This window comes from Mauremys reevesii, linkage group 7 (assembly GCF_016161935.1).
Source record: "Mauremys reevesii isolate NIE-2019 linkage group 7, ASM1616193v1, whole genome shotgun sequence".
In the NCBI taxonomy this organism is placed as follows: Eukaryota; Metazoa; Chordata; order Testudines; family Geoemydidae; genus Mauremys; species Mauremys reevesii.
The window spans coordinates 95,425,135-95,445,633 of record NC_052629.1 but is presented as its reverse complement, the minus strand read 5'-3'; the positions used below and the strand labels follow the sequence as shown (position 1 = coordinate 95,445,633).

The 20,499-nt window shown below is 47.1% G+C and overlaps 1 protein-coding gene across 1 annotated transcript in view; it reads left to right on the top strand.

The window, feature by feature from the left end:
• Positions 1–3,306: 3,306 nt before the first annotated feature.
• The window catches only part of LOC120369057, a 37,056-nt gene continuing 19,863 nt past the window's right edge, over positions 3,307–20,499 (top strand). Inside the window, exons 1-10 of the mRNA XM_039481948.1 lie at positions 3,307–3,488; positions 4,504–5,085; positions 5,420–5,523; positions 5,908–6,062; positions 7,544–7,712; positions 8,892–9,015; positions 10,239–10,354; positions 10,765–10,979; positions 12,587–12,695; positions 13,070–13,273. Of these exons, the coding sequence (XP_039337882.1) occupies positions 4,684–5,085; positions 5,420–5,523; positions 5,908–6,062; positions 7,544–7,712; positions 8,892–9,015; positions 10,239–10,354; positions 10,765–10,979; positions 12,587–12,695; positions 13,070–13,273 (1,598 nt within the window). The 5' untranslated portion in view covers positions 3,307–3,488; positions 4,504–4,683. The remainder of the gene's footprint in view (positions 3,489–4,503; positions 5,086–5,419; positions 5,524–5,907; positions 6,063–7,543; positions 7,713–8,891; positions 9,016–10,238; positions 10,355–10,764; positions 10,980–12,586; positions 12,696–13,069; positions 13,274–20,499) is intronic.

Here is a 20,499-nt window from a genome sequence, read left to right as displayed (position 1 = left end):
GGCTCATGATGCACTGAGCACAGTTGTTATAGTGATGTTATAGTAATTGCTACAGTAATGTTATAGGTTATAATTTCATATATATAATTATGAGGCTGAAAATGTATCCTCGTGGCTTAAAGCAAGCCCAGGCAAAAACTCTCCAAGAACAGAGAAGAAGTTCACACCTCATCAGGGCAGATATGGGACAAACCCAGTCCAGCCTCACAGGAACAAAGGATGCTGGCCTAGGCAGCAACAAAAGACTCTGTTGGACTCTCGAGGGAGTCACCCCTCTTCCTTTGGTCAGTTTGGAACTGTGATGAGATAATGCTCACCTGATTCTGAAGGGGGGGGGACAAAGCCAAGAGGGAAGAAAGGACATGATAAAAGGGAGAGACATTTGCCATGCTCTCTCTCTCTCTTCCATCTACATCTACAGACATCACACCAAGCAACCGAAGCGCTGATCAAACGGGAGAGCCTGGCTGCCTGTGGTGAGAAGTATCTTTGTAAGGACACTGAAAGTGTTAAGATCAGCTTAGAATGTGTTTTGTTTTTATTTCATTTGACCACATCTGATTTCTTATGCTTTGACTTCTAATCACTTAAAATCTATCTTTATAGTTAATAAATTGGTTTGTTTTACCTGAAGCAGTGTGTTTGGTTTGAAGTGTGTCAGAGACTCCCCTTGGGATAACAAGCCTGGTACATATCAATTTCTTTGTTAAATTGATGAACTCATATAAGCTTACAGCATCCAGTGGGCATAACTGGACACTGCAAGACAGAGGTTCCTAGGGTTGTGTCTGGGACCGGAGATATTGGCTAGTGTCATTCGGTTGCAAGTAGCTGGGAGCAGCTTACATGCCAAAGGCTGTGCGTGAACAGCCCAGGAGTGGGGATTCTCACAGCACAGCAGGGTAAGGCTGGCTCCCAGTGTCAAGGACTGGAGTGACCTAGCAGATCACCGGTCCGGATAACACCAGAGGAAAAACGTCACAAGTTCCAAGCCTCTTTCCAACCAGTATTTAGCCCAAAAGCTCTCTCTCTCTTAGCTTTTTCTCAGAGTGATGCTACCAGTGTTTCTTGTGGCCGTGTCTTTGGTTTTCTGCTACTTCTCTCTCCAACGCAGACACAGTTCCCCACATAATGCCCAAGTCCCTGTGTTTACTGTATCAAATCACCAGGGAAACTTCTAGGGTCACATGATTCAGCTCCTACTCGAGCCTTACCATATATCTGTGCTTTGGATGGTGGTTTCTATTGTTTCAGCTACCTGGTTCCATAAAGGAGCTCCACTGCTTTTTACACTTATCCTGAGTGAAAGATGGTTATTACACTCCCCAGCTTCAACTAGGTTTAACCCTACCCATAAATAAACTTATATGCAAATAAACAAAAAATGGAGGGAAAAGGATTGTATGTGAAAATTTCAATTTTTTTACAAAAGGTTAAAAAATATGGGAAAGGATCTATTTATTGTAACAAAGGAATATTATTGCAAAATCCTGAGCTAAATAAAGGAGTTTATGTTGGAGTTTAATATATTTTCTTGCAGTGAAAATGCTGTACAATTTCAGAAGCCCAATTGTGTATTCTGAAAAGGGATCTTGGTTTCGGTCATTGCAACTTGGACTGCAAGAGATAAGAGTAAAGGAAAAGCTCCTATTAAAATAATAACTTGCATAGGTACAGCTCACCTTACCAAAGGATCACAAAGCACTTCACAAACTGGTCTGGATTATCACCCCTCTATTTTCATGGATAAGGCAAAAAGTTATTTACTGCACGATCTCAGCATGAATCCGTGACAGAGATGGGAAAATAACCCAAGGGTTCTAGTTGCTAGTCTCTTGCACTAACCATTAGACTCCTTTTTCCCATCTAGAGCTGAGAATAGAACTCAGGCGTCCTAAATCCCAGCCCACATCACCACTCTGCTCCAATCACTACACTCCACAACTCCAATGAGAGCCTGGAACAGAACCCAGGAGTCCTTCCTCCCAGCCCCCCTGCTCTAACCATTAGACCAGACAATGCATTGTCCCCTGCCACATACACTGGATGCAACTTCTGCACTACCAGGAAAGACACTAACTGTTTTGTAACTTATAGCACCTCTGAATATGGCCCAATGGGAAAAAGAGATGAGAAAAGGAGGATGAAATGGGACAAAGTGGCCTAGGGACATACAAGCCACAGTGGGCCAGATCCCAGCTGGTGCAAATCAGTATAATTCCACTGGAGTCAATGGACCCAGATCTCCAGCTGGTGTAAACTGGCATAGTTTCCTCATCTTTAAGGGAGTGATTCTGAATTACAGCAGCTGAGGATCTGGCTCTTCACTGGGCTGTTCAGTTTATGCAAGCAACCAGCTTCTACAGCCAGCTGATGCCTCAGTGACTAGCATGAGCTGAACGGATCACTGCAGGACCCCCACATGCTGGCAGTGCTACAGAGACTGCTGGCATGGCCTGTCCCCTCGTTATTTTCATGTCAGCAGCCCAGAATTGCCAGCTCTGGTGTGAAAACCTCTTCTGTTTTCCAGCCAGCAACATTTATATTCATTCTTCTCCGTTTGCACTGGGAAAGGGTGAATGTATTAAGCTTGCTTTCAAATCCATTAACACGCCAACATTATTTCCTGTATATCTATTTCTCTCTCCATAGCTTTTCCATAGATACGTAGATTTTTTTTCCTTTAAAAAATGAAAAGGTTTAGTGAAAATTTCCATTTTGTCAAAAAGCCATCATTCATGAGGAAGAGAAGCAGTCACATGGAAAATTTTTAAGCAGATCTAATAGGAAGATCAACATAATTGTGCCCTTTTTGTAAATGGGGAAACTGAGGCACAGCAAGATTAAATGACTTGCCCAAAGCCACCCAATAGGTCAGAGCTGGAAGCAGAACCAAGCTCTCCTGAATCCCTGGGCAGTGCTCTATCCAGCTGAGCACATCCCCAACATTATTAGTGTTCTGATAAGACTCTGTTAGCTTGCAGGAAACCTGTTTTGCCTTGTTGGAAGGTTTTTAATTTCTTCTTGTTCTGAAACAAGCCCCTGGCTCTGTTCCTCTGGCATCATTTTTGTTCTACCGGCAAGCATCCTCATACCAGGAACTGCAGGACAGGCACCATGTTTACATTCCCCAGTCGCAATGTTCTGCTCCAGGTCCTGGCTGCATGGTGGGATCATGTTAGCTCTTGTTTATTAATTTGCTAAGTGGGGGTTCTCCTAACTGAGTCATTAAAGGGGCACTCAAGGTTTGCCTGCTGGGCTTTTGATGCAGTTGTTGAGCCAAGGGCAAAGAGGTTGCAAGTTCTAATGAGAGAAGTTGAGCAAGTCCCACCTTCTCTGTCCTCAATATGTTGCTGTCATAGCCTGATCTCCACTGATCCAGCAAGATTTCTGGACAATTTACTTGGTGAGAGTATGATCCATTGACCCACAGAGAAAAGCAGCTGTAGCCTATTAAAGACATTGCTTGGTAGCAACATAGGAAGCAGGTAAGTCTATTTTACCAAGGTTTATATTTTAATTGTATGGGGCCAGATTCTCAATTTCATTGTAGATCAGTGCCTTTTTACACCAGCAGAGGATCTGGCTCATTGACTCTCCCCAATTTAGTAAAATAGGGCTTGAAATGCATTGACTCCAGATTTACATTGATGTACATGAGTCAGATCCTCAGCTCCTGTAAAGCAGCACTGAAGTTAGTGGAACTATGTTGATTTAAACCAGCTGAGCATATAGCGCATTGAATCTCGATGATTTTGTAAAATAGGGGCTTGAAGGGGAGTGACTCCAGATTTATGCTTGTGTAGATAGGCCAGGTGGTGTAAATCAGCATAGCCTCATGTCTTTCATTGATAGCTGAGTTCAATTCTATATCCTGCCCCTCAGCACTATGGATCCATGGAAACTCCTGCTGAATTATGTGGAATTCCATATTTTACCTATCAGAGGGGTAGCCGTGTTAGTCTGGTTCTGTAGAAGCAGCAAAGAATCCTGTGGCACCTTATAGACTAACAGATGTTTTGCAGCATGAGCTTTCGTGGGTGAATACCCACTTCTTCGGATGCCTGGCTCTCCCTTGTCATGCTTTCTCCAAAATTCCACTTAAAAGAGTTTTCTTTTTGCATTAAGCCCTCCAAACCAAGGGGAACTTTGCCTAACTAAACAAATGAAACCCAACAAAAGATAAACTAAAAGTGCAGCAGAACCCCAAACAATCTACTTCTTGACATGAAGCTCAACTAGGCACAGCATTCCCAACCAAACCATTCCATCGGGCTTCTGGGATTCACAATCAACTTGGAATTGTCTAGTAGCCAAAAGAGACTGTGGATTAGTTGTGCATGGAATGACCTAGAATTTTTGCATCTGGTTTAATTGCATCGATATTCTGATTAGCTGCTTATTTAATCAGCAGATCCTTAATGCAGCCAAATCAACCGCTCGGTTGTAGGAATTCGCTTTGAGCTGGTGCTAGATCCATTGCAACTCTTTCTGTCTTTCCAGCGTAGACTGCAGCGTCTGACAAGACTGGGAGTGGGTGTCTAAGCAAACACAAAGCTGTGCGCATCTGTGAGTAAACAGCAGTTGCATTCCTCTATTTACATCTGCACATTGTTTTGGGTGTGCATCTATTTCACAAAACAAGCACATTCAAGGTGTCGGAGTCTTCTGGTCTGGGGCAACATGACTTTTGCAGAACTTTTAGAGCTGGTCGGCAGTATGGGCCGTTTCCAAATTATCCATGTTACGTTACTGGTCCTGCCAATATTACTGATGGCCAGCCACAACATCCTGCAGAACTTTACCGCTGCTACCCCTGGGCACCACTGCCATATTGCCATTGTTGCTAACTACACTTGTGATGACAACTTTACTGACGTCCTATATTGCCAGGAGCTCCTCAGGATCTCCATCCCCGTGGATGGGAACCAGCAGCTGGAGAAGTGTCTCCGATTCATCTCTGCCCAGTGGCAGCTCCTAGACCCAAATGCCACAACAACCAATGGGACTGAAATGGACACGGAGCCCTGTATGGATGGATGGATCTATGACAAGAGTGTTTTCACCTCCACCATCATCACCGAGGTAAGAAAGATTCTCCTGGCAATGACTGGCTAGTGACTATGCTGAACCAGATTGCTATCTGGTGACCACCAGCATAGTTTCATTGAAACCAACAGAGCTACAATGATATCCACCAGATAAGGATCTGTACTAGTATTGTGGTAGTATCTGGACACCCCAGACCCCGCCACGGTGGGTGCTGCACAGATCCTGACCAAGATCAGGGCCACATTTTGCTAGTTTCTTCACAAACCTTGTCAGAGTTTGGGGCCCCCATCCTCACTATGACCAAGTTCGCTGGACTTGTCTCCCTCAGGCTTTCTCACGGAGATGGTGTTTTCTCTCCCACTTGCAGTGGGATCTCGTGTGTGGCTCACGGACATTGAAACAGATGGCTCAGTCGATCTATATGGCGGGAGTCCTGGTGGGAGCGATTGTGTTTGGAAGTCTCTCTGACAAGTAAGACGCCTGTCTGTCACTTCACTTAGGTAGGGTGCAGGAGATGAATGACTGGGGGGGTAGTGGCCCAGTTCTAACAGCTTCCAGCTGTCTTTACCAGCATTCATAATCAGAGAGGAAAAGTAGCCTAGTGGTTAGGGCACTCACCTAGAACTTGGGAAAACCTGGGTTCAAGTCCCTACTCTGCCACAGACTTCCTGTGTGACCTTGTGCAAGTCCCTTACTTTCTTTGAGTTTGAGTTCCCCATCTGTACAATGGGGATTGTAGTGCTGCCCTACCACAGAGATGGGGGTCATACTGTTTCCCCCAGAGTGATAACACAGCGCTCTAGCCACAAGCCCATCCTGCCTTTTAGCAGATAGCCTTGGTTTTCTCTGCCACAGGTTTGGACGGAAGTCACTCTTGATCTGGTCCTGTCTGCAAATGGCCATCGCTGGCTCTTGCACTGCTTTCTCATCTAACTTTACCATATACTGCGTTTTCCGCTTCCTGACTGGAATGGCTCTGTCAGGGATCAACCTCAACTGTGTGTCCCTCTGTAAGTACTGACTCAAGCAAGCAGCAAGTCTTTTGGGGTCTTCCAGGATGTTTCCATTAAGAGGAGAAGTTGATGATGAAGCCAGGTATTTCTTTGGTGCAATCCTGGTTATTTACAACGTTTTGTTTCCCTGTTCACAGCAGGAAACAAACAGCAGGAGGCAGTTACTTTGCTCACTGTACCAACCCTTTTCCAGCCAGAACTCTGCCCAAAAAGCTCTCCTTCCTAGTGTTTTCTCAGGGTCACACTACCAGGACTTCTCTGGCTGTATCTCAGGCTTCTTTGCACCTTCCCTGTTATTGCTGCTTTTCTCACACACAAAAACACACACAGCTGCCCCAGTCCATGCTCCAGCCCCTGTGTTTGCTATATCACTGTCTAAGGAACCCCCATGGGCCACATGACTCAGCATCTGCTCAAGCCTTGATATGTGCCTGCATTTTGGGGGGTGGCTCCTATTGTTTCAGCTATCTGGGTCCATAAAGGAGCTTGATTGTTTCTTACTTTTATCCTGAGTGAAAAGTGGCAGTTAGGCCCACCAGCTCCAACCCCCCCAGCATGACAGTAGTGCAGCGCTGCCCAGAGGATTCAGGAGGCCTGGGTCAAAGCAATTTCGGGCCCCCCTTCCATAAAAAAAAGTTGCAATACTATAGAATACTATATTCTCATGGGGGCCCCTGTGGGGTCCGGGGGCAAATTGCCACTTGCCCCTCCCTCCCCCGACCCCGGCGGCCCCTGACAGTATCTTCCTACATTAAGATAAAGAGGATGTTGAGGAGAATGAGCATTACAAAATAATGCATGTGACAGAAACGCTAGATGAGGCGGTATTCACCCCTCAAACAGCTTCTAGTCTGAACAGCAGGGTGGCTACACCTCGGCGCCCCAGTCATGGCACAATGGGCCACACCTCAGCGCCCCAGTCATGGGGGTCCCATTGTGCTAGAGTCCCTTTAGACACGGAACTAAAAGACAGTCCCTCCTGCAAAGAGCTTGAGTCTAGAGCTGGGTGAGATTTTCTAGCTGAAACTTTTTTCCATAAAACATTGCGCGAATTCGTGTTGGCTTAGCCACATTGTTCATGTCGAAAACAAATCAGAAAAAGTTGAAATGTTTTAATTTTTTTGGTTCAAAATGACTTTTCATTTCAAAATTTCCTTGAATTTAAAATGTTCACAGTCAAAACAAAACAGTTAATTTAACCCAAAATGAAACCTTTTTCAGCTCTTTGATTTGCCCAAAATTAAAAAAAAAAAAAAAAATTCTGGTTGGCCCCACATGAATTGTTTTCTGTTTTTTTTCTTCCCCTTTTTCTTTTTTGAAGCTGCCACCAAAACAAAAAAATCCATCGTTTTCCCTGCTCTGCTTAAGTTCCACTTAAAAATCACGCCATTTGTTTGGGGTGGATTTAGGTGCCCAGGTGGTTTTGAAAGCTCAGATTGGTGTTCTCTGGACTTTGACCCTTTTATCTCCTCCCCCAGCTGTGGAGTGGACCCCCACCAAACTCCGGGCAGCAGTTGGCATGGTGACAGGATATAGCTACAGCATCGGGCAGTTCATTCTGGCTGGGTTAGCCTATGTCATCCCGGATTGGCGCTGGCTGCAGCTGGCTGTTTCGGTGCCCTATTTCATCTTCTTCTTCTATGGCTGGTAGGTGTCGTTCTCACTCGTAAACCTTGACAGCATGGGGACCTCCCTGTTGTCCCTGGTGGGGACCAAGGGGTTCTGGACGGTATCCAGACTGCAAGCTCTCGGACACCAGGCGTGTCTCTCACTGAATGTCTGTCCAGCTCTTGGCACAGTGGGGGTCCCAATCTAAGGTGGCACTGATTGTTATTTTTCATATTATGGTGGCATCTAGAGACCTCAGTTGAGGTCAGGGTCCCACTGTGCGACCGACACACACTGAGAGAGAGGCCCTGTCCTAAAGAGCTCACAGTCTAAATAGAAAAAGGAAGGGTTATTATTCCCATTTTACAGACTGGGGAGCTGATGCACAGAAATATGGAGTGATTTGCCCAAAGTCACATGGGGAATCTGTGGTAGAGCAGGGAAAAGAAACCAGGTTTCCCAAGCGAGTGTCCTACTCACAAGTCCATTATTATTATGGTAGCCCCGACAGACCAGTGCTAGGAGCTGTACGGACACTGTTTCTGCCCAGACACGCTTACAGATGCAACAGATGATCTTTGGGCGGAGAACCAGCTGGGAAGTGATTTGCCAAAGGTCACAAGACAGGCAGTGCTACAGCCAAGAAGAGAACCCAGCTGTCCTGCCTCCTAATGCTGTACCCTACCCATTAGACCACACTGCTTCTCAACTTGCTCCTTTAGCCTGAACACTGCATCTATTCTAATCACACAGAGACAGAGGAGTTTTGAAATGTGCCCTGAACTTAGGGTGACAAAATAGCAAGTGTGAAAAATTAGGACACTTTTTTTCGGAGGCGGGGGGGGGAGGGAAGAGTATATTTGCGTATATAAGACAAATATACAAATATAGTTGCGTATATAAGACAAATATCGGGACATTTGGTCACTTTACCTAAACTGCAACAGACTCTTTCTGTATCATACATAGGTTGGGAGCCCCAGGTGTCCTGAGTCTTTTCAATAGGTTTAGTGGTTCTCACGGTGAAAAGGACCCTGTTGTAATGAACATACAGGTAATTCTTTATTAAGCTGCTGGACAAACACAGCCCTGGGGTTTCCCTAGGTTCTCCACCCTGAACTTCCTGGTGTCACCACATGGGGTCATCGTAAGCCCTACCCTGCACTAAGGCCAATGGCAGGGAAGCTGGCTACCATGTGCTCTTCTGGTTCCAAACAGGTGGTTCACAGAGTCGGCCCGCTGGCTTGCAACAGCCGGCAAACTGAATCAGGCATTAAAGGAGATGCAGAAAGTGGCACGAATAAATGGGCGAAAGGAAGAAGGGGACAAACTCAGCATAGAGGTGAGGAATTGAATGGGCTAAAACAAAAGGCTGTAATACATGGAACTTATGTGCGTGCCTCTCACCCCGTGATTGCCAGAGGGAAGACTGATGGCACACAAACACACCATAGAGCAAACTCACACACCCCTTCTCCAGAGAGGAAACACACACACACACACACACACACGAAAAGAGCTGGGCAAATAATGGATTTTTTCGGTTACTGGCAATTCCAAAAAATTGTGGAAAAAAAATTGTTTCAGGTCAAACTGAAAACAAATTTTTTCAACGTTTTTGGCAAATCAAAAGGGAAAATTTTCAGTTCAGGCCAAATTTTCATTCACCGTGAAATGACACTTTTTTATTTTGAGCATTTTTTAACATTTACAAAAAATATTTATATAAAATTAAAGGAAATTTCAAAACAAAAATTTGCTTCAAATAAAAAAATCAAAACATTTCATTTAAAAAATGTCAAAATAAAACATTTCAATTTGGTGGGTTTTTTTTTATTTTCCAAAACAATTTGGTAAAATTGACACAAATTTGCGATTTGTTTTGGTGTCACCAAATCTGCATTTTTCACTGAAAAAAGTTTCAACCAAAACATTTTGTCCAGTTCTAGACCAGGACACACGAACACTTGGTGCCAAGAGGGTAATAAATATATAATCTCCCAAGCCCAGAAATCAAGTCCTATAGTTCAGCTATAGCTGTCGTAAAACAATAGCAATAAAGAATCCAAATAAAACATATCCAGGCCTTAACAACTCCAGTAAAAGAGACAGCCAGGCATGCTGACAGGGTGATCCCCTTAGAAATCTAGCACATGGATTGCTGTCTGGAAATGTAGGTTGCTAAGGGGGATGTTGGAATGGGAATTCTAGCATCTGAACCTCTAAGGTGCTGAGAGACCTCATAGGATGCGCTCTTCCGATCCATAGGAGGCATTCAGTACCTCGCACAATGCCCTAAACAAGGAGCCCTGTGCTATGATAGGCCACTGGAGTTTGCACTTCCTGCTCTATGCCTCTTCCCTCAGCTACCTGCATCTCCCAGTGGTAGCCAGGGGTACTGCAGCCTGAAGACTGGCTCCCCCAGTGGTGGCACTCAGTATTGCAGCTGCTCCAGACCCCGGGTGTTTACATGGATAGCAAGAATCCCCCAAGTTATAACCGTAAGGATTTAAATAACCAAAGGTTTGGGGAAGCTATAAACTCTCCTGTGTCTCTTCCACACAGGACTTGAGAGCCAGCCTGCAAAAAGAAATGTCCTCAGCCAAATCCACCCACACAGCTGCCGATCTGGTGCGCACACAGTCTGTACGTAGGATATCCTGCTGCCTGTGCTTCGTATGGTAGGTGGGTTCATTCAGATGCAGAGGGAGGCAAGGAGGGTGGAAGGGCAGAAAATAAACCAGGGGCTTTTGTTATGATGGTACAACCAGCTGAGATCCGAACGCTGTTGTGCTTGGTGCTGTACAGTAGGACGAGACAGGGCCAGGCCCTACCTTCAAGAGTTTACAATCTAAATAGACCAGCGGTAGGATTATTGTTCCCATTTTTACAGAAGGGGAACTGAAGCACAGAGACACTAAGTGACTTGCTGAAGGTCATACAAGGAAGTCTGTGACAGAGGGGAATTGAACTGAGGTCTCCCAAGTCCCAGGTTACAGAGCATTTTACAGCACTCCCAGTGGCAACAGGCAGTACTGCACCCTGCAGACTATTTCCATTGTACCATGCATTTTTGTGCCGCCAATGACAGGTTCTCCACCAGCTTTGCCTATTATGGGCTGGCCATGGATCTGCAGAATTTTGGGGTCAGCATTTACCTCATTCAAGTGGTATACGGAGCTGTCGACATCCCTGCAAAGCTGATTGGTTTCTTCATGATCAGTTTCATTGGCCGGAGAGTCACCCAGGCTTCTGCTCTCATCCTCGCAGGGCTTGCGATCCTGGCCAACATATTTGTGCCACACGGTGAGGCCCTGGTGCACTATCGATCTGCATGCTCTGATTTTAATCAGCATGTATTAGCATGTATATACATTTAGCATACATAGAATTTAATTAGCATATATGCAAGATACAGCAAGACTGATGTTGCAAGAATGGTCTGTAAAAGCGATGTCTGTATATTAAAGGTGGTTGAAAATGTTTTCATCCAAACTGTTTTTCAACAGAAAATTGGGGGGTTGGCTAAATTAAGTTTTATGTGAAAGGCATCAGCTTCACACCAAAAATTTCAACTTTTCGATAACAAAATGAACACCCATGGCACTTCCCCCACCCCGCAAATGCTGGGGTCCCTAGCCAGACTACATCTCCCATAATGCCATGCAGCTGCCATGGTTCACCACTTCCCCTCTCTTTACTTCCCTGCACTGGTCCCTTCTTCTCTATCATATCAAATATAAGCTACTTGTCTTCACTCTCAAGACCTTTCATGACCTATCCCCACCTGCCCTAACAGCTCTCACTCAGTATAAAAAGATGGACTCCAATCAGTCCATGATATCAGTTTCTATCACCCACTTGTTACATTTTCAAACAAGCACCTTTGTGCTTTCCCCCATGCTGCACCTCATGTTTGGGAAAAGTTCCCCATAAGCATCAGCAAAATTAACATAACATCCTCCTTCAAAACCCTCCTTAAAACTCCCTCTGCCTTGAAGCCTACAAAAAACTTGACAATGGTTAGGCTGCTGGTGTGCTGAAACCACAGCCTATCATGCTGACCAGTAGTGTCTCATTGTTTCCTTGTGCTACCCCACGGTGAACCAAGGGTCACCCAATGAAATCAATAAGCAGCAGATTTAAAACAAACACAAGGCAGGACTTCTTCACACAACGCACGGTCAACCTGTGGAACTCATTGCCAGGGGATGCTGTGAAGGCCAAAACTATAACTGAGTTCAAAAAAGAATTGGGTAAGTTCATGGAGGACAGGTCCATCAATGGCTACTAGCCAAGATGGTCAGGGACACAATCCCATATTCTGGGTGTCCTAAGCCTCTAACTGCCAGAAGCTGGGAGTGGATGACAGGGGATGGATGGATCACTTGATAATTGCCCTGGTCTGTTCATTCCCTCTGAAGCACCTGGCATTGGCCACTGTCGGAAGACAGGGTACTGGGCTAGATGGACCATTGGTCTGACCCAGTATGGCCATTCTAAGGTATTTATCTGTCTGTATCCCTGTCATCACTTGTCTTATACTTAGATTGCCAGCTCTTTGGGACAGGGACTGTCTCTTTCCTGGCCCATGACTGGGGCTCCTAGGCACTATGATAAGACTAATAATAAATAATATGGGGAGGCCACGGTGCATTCTGGAGATATAATCTGACCATTAAAAAACAGGACAACAATTAATTTTCAGTAAAAAGGACATTTTTCTTGGAAATTACTTTTTGACCAAAAAAAAAATTCAACCTGTTGTAATTACTGACTCTTTTTACAGAGTTGGGAGTGGGGGGGGGGGAACTCAAGGACAGAGAGATTAAGGACTGTGTTTGCGTGCCTACATTGTGCAAAGAGCTGAGCCCCAGCAGCACCTACAGATGTCATCCTTTCCCTCCCTCTAGATCTGCAGACCCTGCGCACTCTTTTGGCTGTGTTTGGAAAAGGTTGCCTGGCTGCCTCATTCAACTGTGCCTTCCTCTATACAGGAGAGCTCTACCCCACCGTGATTAGGTATGTAGATGCAAACGCCCCTTAAGGAGTCCTATCTGGGCTGTGTTGCAGTTTTCACCCCTCAAGGAGATGGCAATGACAGAATGGCAGCAAGAGCTCTGGTCAGCTGAGCCACTGGGTTTCCTACAGCTGTTAGGAGATGCAAATCCAAAGAATCTACTGGATAAGGCCAGACTGAATGAATCAGGATATCTTGTTCTACTGCTTTCTGACAGGACACTGCAGACAGGCAGGTTAGAGATTAGATTACATATGCAAGTTGTGAATAAACAACATGGAGATTGTAGCTCAGAAAAGGCAAACCCAGCTGAAGGCCGGTTCCCAGCCCCTGACTGTTATCTTCCCAGCCCCTGACTGTTCTCTCTCCATGGCAGACAGACCGGAATGGGGTTTGTGAACACCCTGGCTCGGGTGGGCGGCATAGTGGCCCCGCTTGTGCAAATGACCAGTGAGTACTTGCCGTCCCTGCCACTGATCATCTATGGAGCTGCCCCTATTGTATCCGGTATCACCACCTGCTTCCTACCTGAGACACGTAACATGCCATTGCCGGACACCATAGAAGACGTCGAGAGGCAGTGAGTAATTTCTGCGACCATTCCGGACAGCTAGTGGAGAGGAAGTACGGCCAGCTGGCTAGTGCAATGGGCTGGGGCTCAGAGAGATGGGATCTATTTCTAGCTCCATCAGCCTGAGCTTAGGCAAGCCCCTTCCCCTCTCTACGCCTATTTCGCCTCACACCCTTTGTCTAGTTAGATGTTAAGCTCTTCAGGGTCTGTCTCTTAGTATGAGTCTGTGCAGCACCTGGCACAATGGGGCCCTGACCTCACCAGGGTCTGTGCAGCACCCAGCACAACGGGGCCCTGATCTCAATGAGCATGTGTGTAATCAGGTGTTGTCAGTGGGCGGGGTTCAGTTTTCAATGGGGTCCTTCAAAAATTGTAAACACCAGCTTGAGCCCCAACCCAGAAACCTGGAAAACTGTAGACACCACCCTTGGCAGGTAATACTTCCCCACTTGCAAGCATTGAGTGTAGGGGTTACAAAAAAAAAAGCAGCTTTATGAGGGTGGGAGAAGGGGACAACAGAACTAACTTGAGAAAGCCAGCAATTAATAAATCCACACCGTTCCCCCCCACCCCACACACACACACCGGGTATTTTGGCAGTGATCCCAGCCTCAGGCCTCCTTTCACAGTTGCGAGCGGCTCAGACATTCCAGCCTTCTCAGCATCATCAATCACAGTTTGCTGCCCAGGGCTGGTGGAGTCCACGAATTCTGGCTGTGCTGCCTGCGCTGCCACCAGACCCAGTTCACATGATTTCAGCTTTGCTTGCTAGGCAGAGAGAACTGCACCAGAGTCCCTCAGATACACGGCTGCTGCTCTGTACAGCTTCCGCCCTGCCCTGCCCACAGCTAGCAGGAGCCCCTCTCCTTTTCTCATGAGGCTCCCTTACCCAACGGTGCCTGCTGTGGTGTCGGTCAGGATGACCCCCTCGCCCACCATGTTTGGTGCTGTTCACTTGTCCTTTTATTTCCCAACAGGGTCAACAGCATTTTATTGCTGCCAAACTCAAAACTTAACTATATCTTAACCCAAATGCCCCCAAATTAGCACAGAACTGAAATGCAAATGAGGCCTGGCCCATTCAGTCATTTCTCTTTCCTCATCAACGGATGCTGGCAGAGACCTCCCATCTCATGGTGCCCCTGTCCATCTGGAGCTCTTAAGCAGCTCTGGACTACTCTTCTTCCTGTTCACAAACAGGTGTCAACAGTCAGCTCTCTCCACCCTAGGGCTTCAGGCCACAAGGATTACACACATACCGCCCGGCACAGGGGGGGCCCCGATCTCAGTCGGGATCTGTGCAGCGCCTGGCACAATGGGACCCTGATCTCAGTTGGGGTCTGTGCAGCACCTGGCACAATGGGGCCCTGATCTCAGTCGGGATCTGTGCAGCGCCTGGCACAATGAGACCCTGATCTCAGTTGGGGTCTGTGCAGCACCTGGCACAATGGGGCACTGATCTCAGTCGGGGTCTGTGGGGCCCTGATGGGGGGGGGGTGTCTTCAGGCACTAACATAATGCAAATTATGGGCCATAAGAGGGAAAGTGACATGCCCAAAGTCACCCAGTGAGTTCGTGGCAGGGCTGGGATTGCCATCAGTTCTCACTCCCTAATCCTGTTCTTTAGGTCAGCGCTTCTCAATGTTTTCTATATCAGGACTCTGCACTGGCATCTAGCCAGGACTGGAGCTGGCTGTGAATTTTCCAAAGAAACCTTTTTTTGGTTGGAAAATGCCAATTTGTCAAAAACAAAACAGTTTATGGGAAAGTATCAGTGTTGGTGAATTGAAAAACATTTTTAAAAGAATTTTTTCAACATTTTCAAAACAAAAATAAAGTGGTTTTCTGGTTTGAAATGACTTTCCACTCAGAAATTTAAGCTAACGGTAAGAAAAACAAATTAAATAAGTAATTTATCAAAATCAAAACAAAATTGTTGAAATGAAACATTTTAATTGCTTCACAATGAATTGTTTTCAGTTTCTTTATTTATGACAATTTTTGAGGTTTTGACTTTTCATCCCAGTTGGGACAGGAAAATTTTTCAAAACTCAAATATATTCATAGGACATGACAATCATTCCCCCCTCCCCCGCCCGAGCCAAGACCCTGACTCCTACATGGGAAGGAGAAGGTGATCTTGACCCATTGACACTTGTTCTTTGCTCTCCTGGGGGCCCCAACCCCAGGGCCTCTAAAGGCTGAGTCCATGCTGCATTATGGCGGGGGGGGGGGGAGGTAAAAGGGAGATAGTGTAATTCACAGAGCTATTGGGAGGCTTAGCTAATCCCTTTGTATAGAGTCATGACTTGCTATGATGGAAAGGTGAAAAGAAATGCAGCATTGATATATAATCATGTGGTCTCTTCTTATTCCCTTATAGGAGAAGGTCCAGAGTGATTACAGATGTAGGACGGGAAGACAAGGTTCTGCTGAAAGCCTCCAGATTGGAACCACTCAAGGAAATCATTTAAGAAGAGAAACTAAACAGACTCTAGTTCAGGGGTCAGCAACCTTTCAGAAGTGCTGTGCTGAGTCTTCATTTATTCACTTTAATTTAAGGTGTCGCGTGCCAGTCATACATGTTAACGTTTTCAGAAGGTCTCTTTCTATAAGTCTATAATATGTAACTAAACTATTGTTGTATGTAAAGTAAATAAGGTTTTTAAAATGTTTAAGAAGCTTCATTTAAAATTAAATTAAAATGCAGAGTCCCCCAGACCGGTGGCCAGGACCCAGGTGGTGTGAGTGCCACTGAAAATCAGCTCGCGTGCTGCCTTCGGCACACGTGCCATAGGTTGCCTACCCCTGCTCTAGGTCTTGATACCAATTAGTCAGATTAAAATCAAACACCCTTGTCTTTTACTGGCTCAGATCAGAGATTGCTTCTGTGGGAGGGGTATTCATGAGACATTATATCAGCCTTTTGTATTCACTTTCAGAAAAACTAACAAAGTCAACTGTGCCTCCAAAGGCACAAGCCGTGGCTGCTAACATGGGGTGGCAGCGTAAGACTGGACACAGCATTGGGCTGGGAGTCAGACAACCTGGATTCTGATCCTGGCTCAACCACTGACATTGGACTATTGCTCTTCCCACAGCGAAACCAGTGTGAACAAACCGCACTGGTCCAGTTGGGTCCCAGATAACTGTGTCTATTTAATAGGGCTAGCAGAAAACAGGAATTTTGTTTAGCACAATAATTCCAGAGGTTTCATATCAGAACAAAATCAAGACCTTTCAAAACATTTCATGGAAACAGAGAGCTCCATCCCAGAAGAGACAATAGCTCAGGCAAAGTAGCAACCTAAACCTTGTTCTTCTGCACCCCAGCCAAGTTCCCTAACAACCAGCCTAGCAAGTCAGTGCTCCTCACTCTCTGCAGGGACTTGAACCTGACTCTTCATGACCGCTGAGTACCCTGGCCGTCAGGCTTTTCTGGGGTGGGCCTCGCTCACTCTCTCATTTTGATCAGAAATTCCATCCTGGGCCTGAGAAACCCTCCTGACAAAACTTTGGTAGAAACCAAAAAGTTTCGGTTTTGACAAATTGGCAATTTCCCACAGAAAATTCTCACCCAGCTCTTCTCTTTAGTACATGCAGCCATTCAAAGCCTAGCTACATAGATACCATTGCTCTGAGTGGCTTTGAAAATACAGAACCCAGCGAAAGCCTTTAGAGGGATCACAGACTAGTTAATTCTGCCCTATTCCTGTACACTACACTCTGCAAGTCACTTCCCCACTCCATGCCTCAGTTTCCCCTCCCACACTTTGTCTATTTAGATTACAAGATTTTCAGGGCAGGGACAGCACCCTACACAGTGGGATCGTGATTTCTTATTCCTACAGAAATATGCATAAAACCATACCTGTTTAGAGGAAGTTCTGCACAAAGGAGTTCTGAGTATGGTAGAAACACGGTACAGTCCAGGGCTGTGCTGCCACGCAGTGAGAGAGCTTATCAAACAGTAGTTCATGTCAGTGATGAGCTGCCAAAATCTTAACAACCGGTTCCCTATAAAAAGTTCTGATTTCGGGGGCGGGGGAACAGGAGAGGGGCTGGGGGAGACCTACCTGTGGGGCCGGGGGCCTCTGCAGGGCCTGGGGCAAATTGCCCCACTTGCCCCCCCCGGCAACCCTAGGGCTTGCAGCCCCCTTCCCCCCTTACCTTACCTGCAGCTCAAAGCAGCAGGATGACTCAGGAGCTCAGCTGAGCTGCACTGCTGCTGGCCATGCTGCAGCTCTGCAGGGGAGACTGGGGGGAGACATCCTCGTGGGGCCAGGGACCTGGGGCAAATTGCCCCACTTGCCCCCCCTCCCATGGCCCTGGAGCTTGCAGCCCCCTTACCTTGCCGGCAGCCCAGATCTCAGCTGAGCTGCCCAGCTGCTGGCCATGCTGAGGCTCTTTGGGGTGGGGGAAGCAGGGGAGGGCCAGGGGGAGACATCCTCATGGGGCCAAGGGCCCCTGCAGGGCCTGGGCCAATTGCCCCACTTGCCTCCTTCCCTCTCCTCTGGCCAGCCCTGGAGCTTGCAGCAGGACCCCCCCACACACACCTTGCCGGGCCTCTCATAAAGTGGCAGCAGGACGGCTCCAGAGCTCAGCTGAGCTGCCCAGCTGGTGCCAGCGGCTGGCCACGCTGCAGCTGGGGGGAAGCGGGGGAAGGGCCAGGGGAGCCTCAGCCTCCCCAGCTGGGAATCCTGGGAGGAACAGGATGGTCCAGCCCGGGGACTGGAGTTCTTTGCCCACCCCCTGGCCCTTTAACAACCGGTTCTCCACGGAGGTCTAATTTTAGCAACCGGTTCTTGGGAACCTGTGGGAACCGGCTCCAGCTCACCACTGAGTTCATGTATGTCCCAGGCTCTAGTTTCCCAGGCTGACAATTTGCATCAGACCCATAGTGGAAGGCAGGAGAAGAACAAATGCGGGTCCAAAAAGGAAATGTTTAGCCCGGTCCATAATCAAGCCACACCCACAAATAAGCCCCACCCTCTTGAGATACAGATGTCACTCAAAGTCAAGGTGACCATGTTTTCGATACCTCCAGCCACGGCTTTTTCATGGCAATGTTGTTTTAGGGTCATACGTGAGACAAAGTTATTCATATTACAGGAGGGCTCAAAGGCCCTAACAAGAAGAAGGGCCCCATTGGTTAGGCATTGCACATACATATAGCTAGGGCCCGCCTTTGCTCCAGAGAGCTCACAATCTAAACAGACAAAGGGTGGGAGGGGAAACAAAGGTACAGAAAGAGGAAGTGACTCACCCAAGGTCATGCACCAGGCCAATGGCAGAGCTGGGACTAGAACCCAGGTGAGTGCCCTATTCACTAGACCACATTGCTTCTAAAAAATGCCCTTTAAAAAAATACCTGTGCTGGCGTCATTGCTAGAATGGGTCAGAAATGGGGGTGGTTCCAGGGGAAAATTTTGACATTTGGGGGAAAAGCTGGGAATTGAACCCACAACTCCCAGGCTTATGGACTAACAAGGGGAACAGCACAACTACTTTACTCACATGTCAACTGCATCCCAAATGCTTGTCCCACTGCCCTATTAGTATCATAACAACGTGAGGCCCCAGTCAGAGATCAGGGCCCCACTGCACTAGGAATGTGGAATAAATGAGACATTCCTTGCTACAAAGAACTTATAGTGTTAGCATAGGACAAGAGACAACAACGGCTTCCACACACACAGAACGTGCTACAGGGCAGGAAAAATGGTGGGTGTTTCAGTTACAGGTCTGGATTGGACCTTTGTGGGGGTCAATTCCCCCCTCCCCAAAGACGCTGTACGTGACCTCGGACAAGTCACAGAGGGTAGCAAAAGCTCGTCAGCTGCATAGGAAGTTAAGTCCCGTTTTCAGAAGTGACACAAACACTTAGGGGCCTGAGTCCCCGTGACTTCCATGGAGACTTGAGCTCTTGAGTGCCTAATTCCCTTTTGAAAATGAAACTAAAATGATTTAAGTCACTTGAAATGCTGAGTGGAGCAACTCCGAGATACCTTTAAAACTCTGGGCCTTAGTACCCCAGTTTCTCCATCTGGAAAAGATGGCTAATGAACCTTCCTTTGTCTATTTACATCGTGAGTTCTTCAGACCAAGGGCTGTCTCTTACTAAGTGTGCCCAGCACAATGGGACCCTGATCTCAGTCAGAGTCTGTGCAGCATCCAGCATGGCAGGGCCTGCATCTCAGATAGTATCAGCTGGTTTCTGGCAGCATCTGGCATAACAAGGCCTTGATCTTGGTCAGAGTCTGTGCAGCACACGGCACAATGGGGCTCTGATCTCGGTCAGAGTCTAGCCCAATGGAGCACGATATCTGTCGGGTCTGTGCAGTGCCCAGCACCTGCAAGGACCCCACTCTTGGTCAGGGTCTGTGCAGTGCCTGGCACAATGGGGTCTTTAGGCACTGCTGTACTACAAATCATAATTATACAAGGAGGAGGTAAGAGTAAGACAATCGTGCTTAGGAAAAAACATTGCATTCATAGCACACCAACTCCCTGGCAATTACTCCAATGGCTCAGGGTGAATTTTGTCCCAGATACCAACATCTCTTGTGGATAACGGACTACATCAAAGGACTTGCTGGACTGGCTTTTACACTCACCTGATGTTGTTACCCAGGACTATTACTATTACTCTTAAGTACTGTGTGTATTATAGTAGTACCTAGAAGACACAACCAAGATCAGGACTGCAACATTATTTATTATTTGTATTTATTTCTATTGTGGTAGGGCCGAGCAGCACCAGCAACAGACTGGGAGGCCATTGTGTTATGCACTAGACCAGTGGTTTTCAAACTGCGGGTCGTGACCCAGTACTGGGTCGTGGAATGCAAGGCATTGAGTTGTGGCAGCTCTGATCAGCACTGCTAACTGGGCCACTGAAAGTCCCATCAGCGGTACAGCCCGGCTAAGGCTGGCTCGTCCCTATCTGTTCTGACACCGTGCTGCACCCTAGAAGCAGCCAGCAGCAGGTTCGGCCCCTAGGCAGGGGGGCCATGGGGCTCCGTGCGCTGCCCCCGCCCCAAGCACTGGCTCCACACTCCCATTGGCTGGGAAACCAGCCTCCACCTAGGAGCCAGACCTGCTGTTGGCCACTTCCAGGGCACAGCACGGTCCATGGTGCCAGGACAGGCAGGAAGCCTGCCTTAGCATCCCCGCTGCGTCGCTGACCAGGAGCCACCCATGGTAAGCCCGCACCCCAACCCCGGGCCCCAATC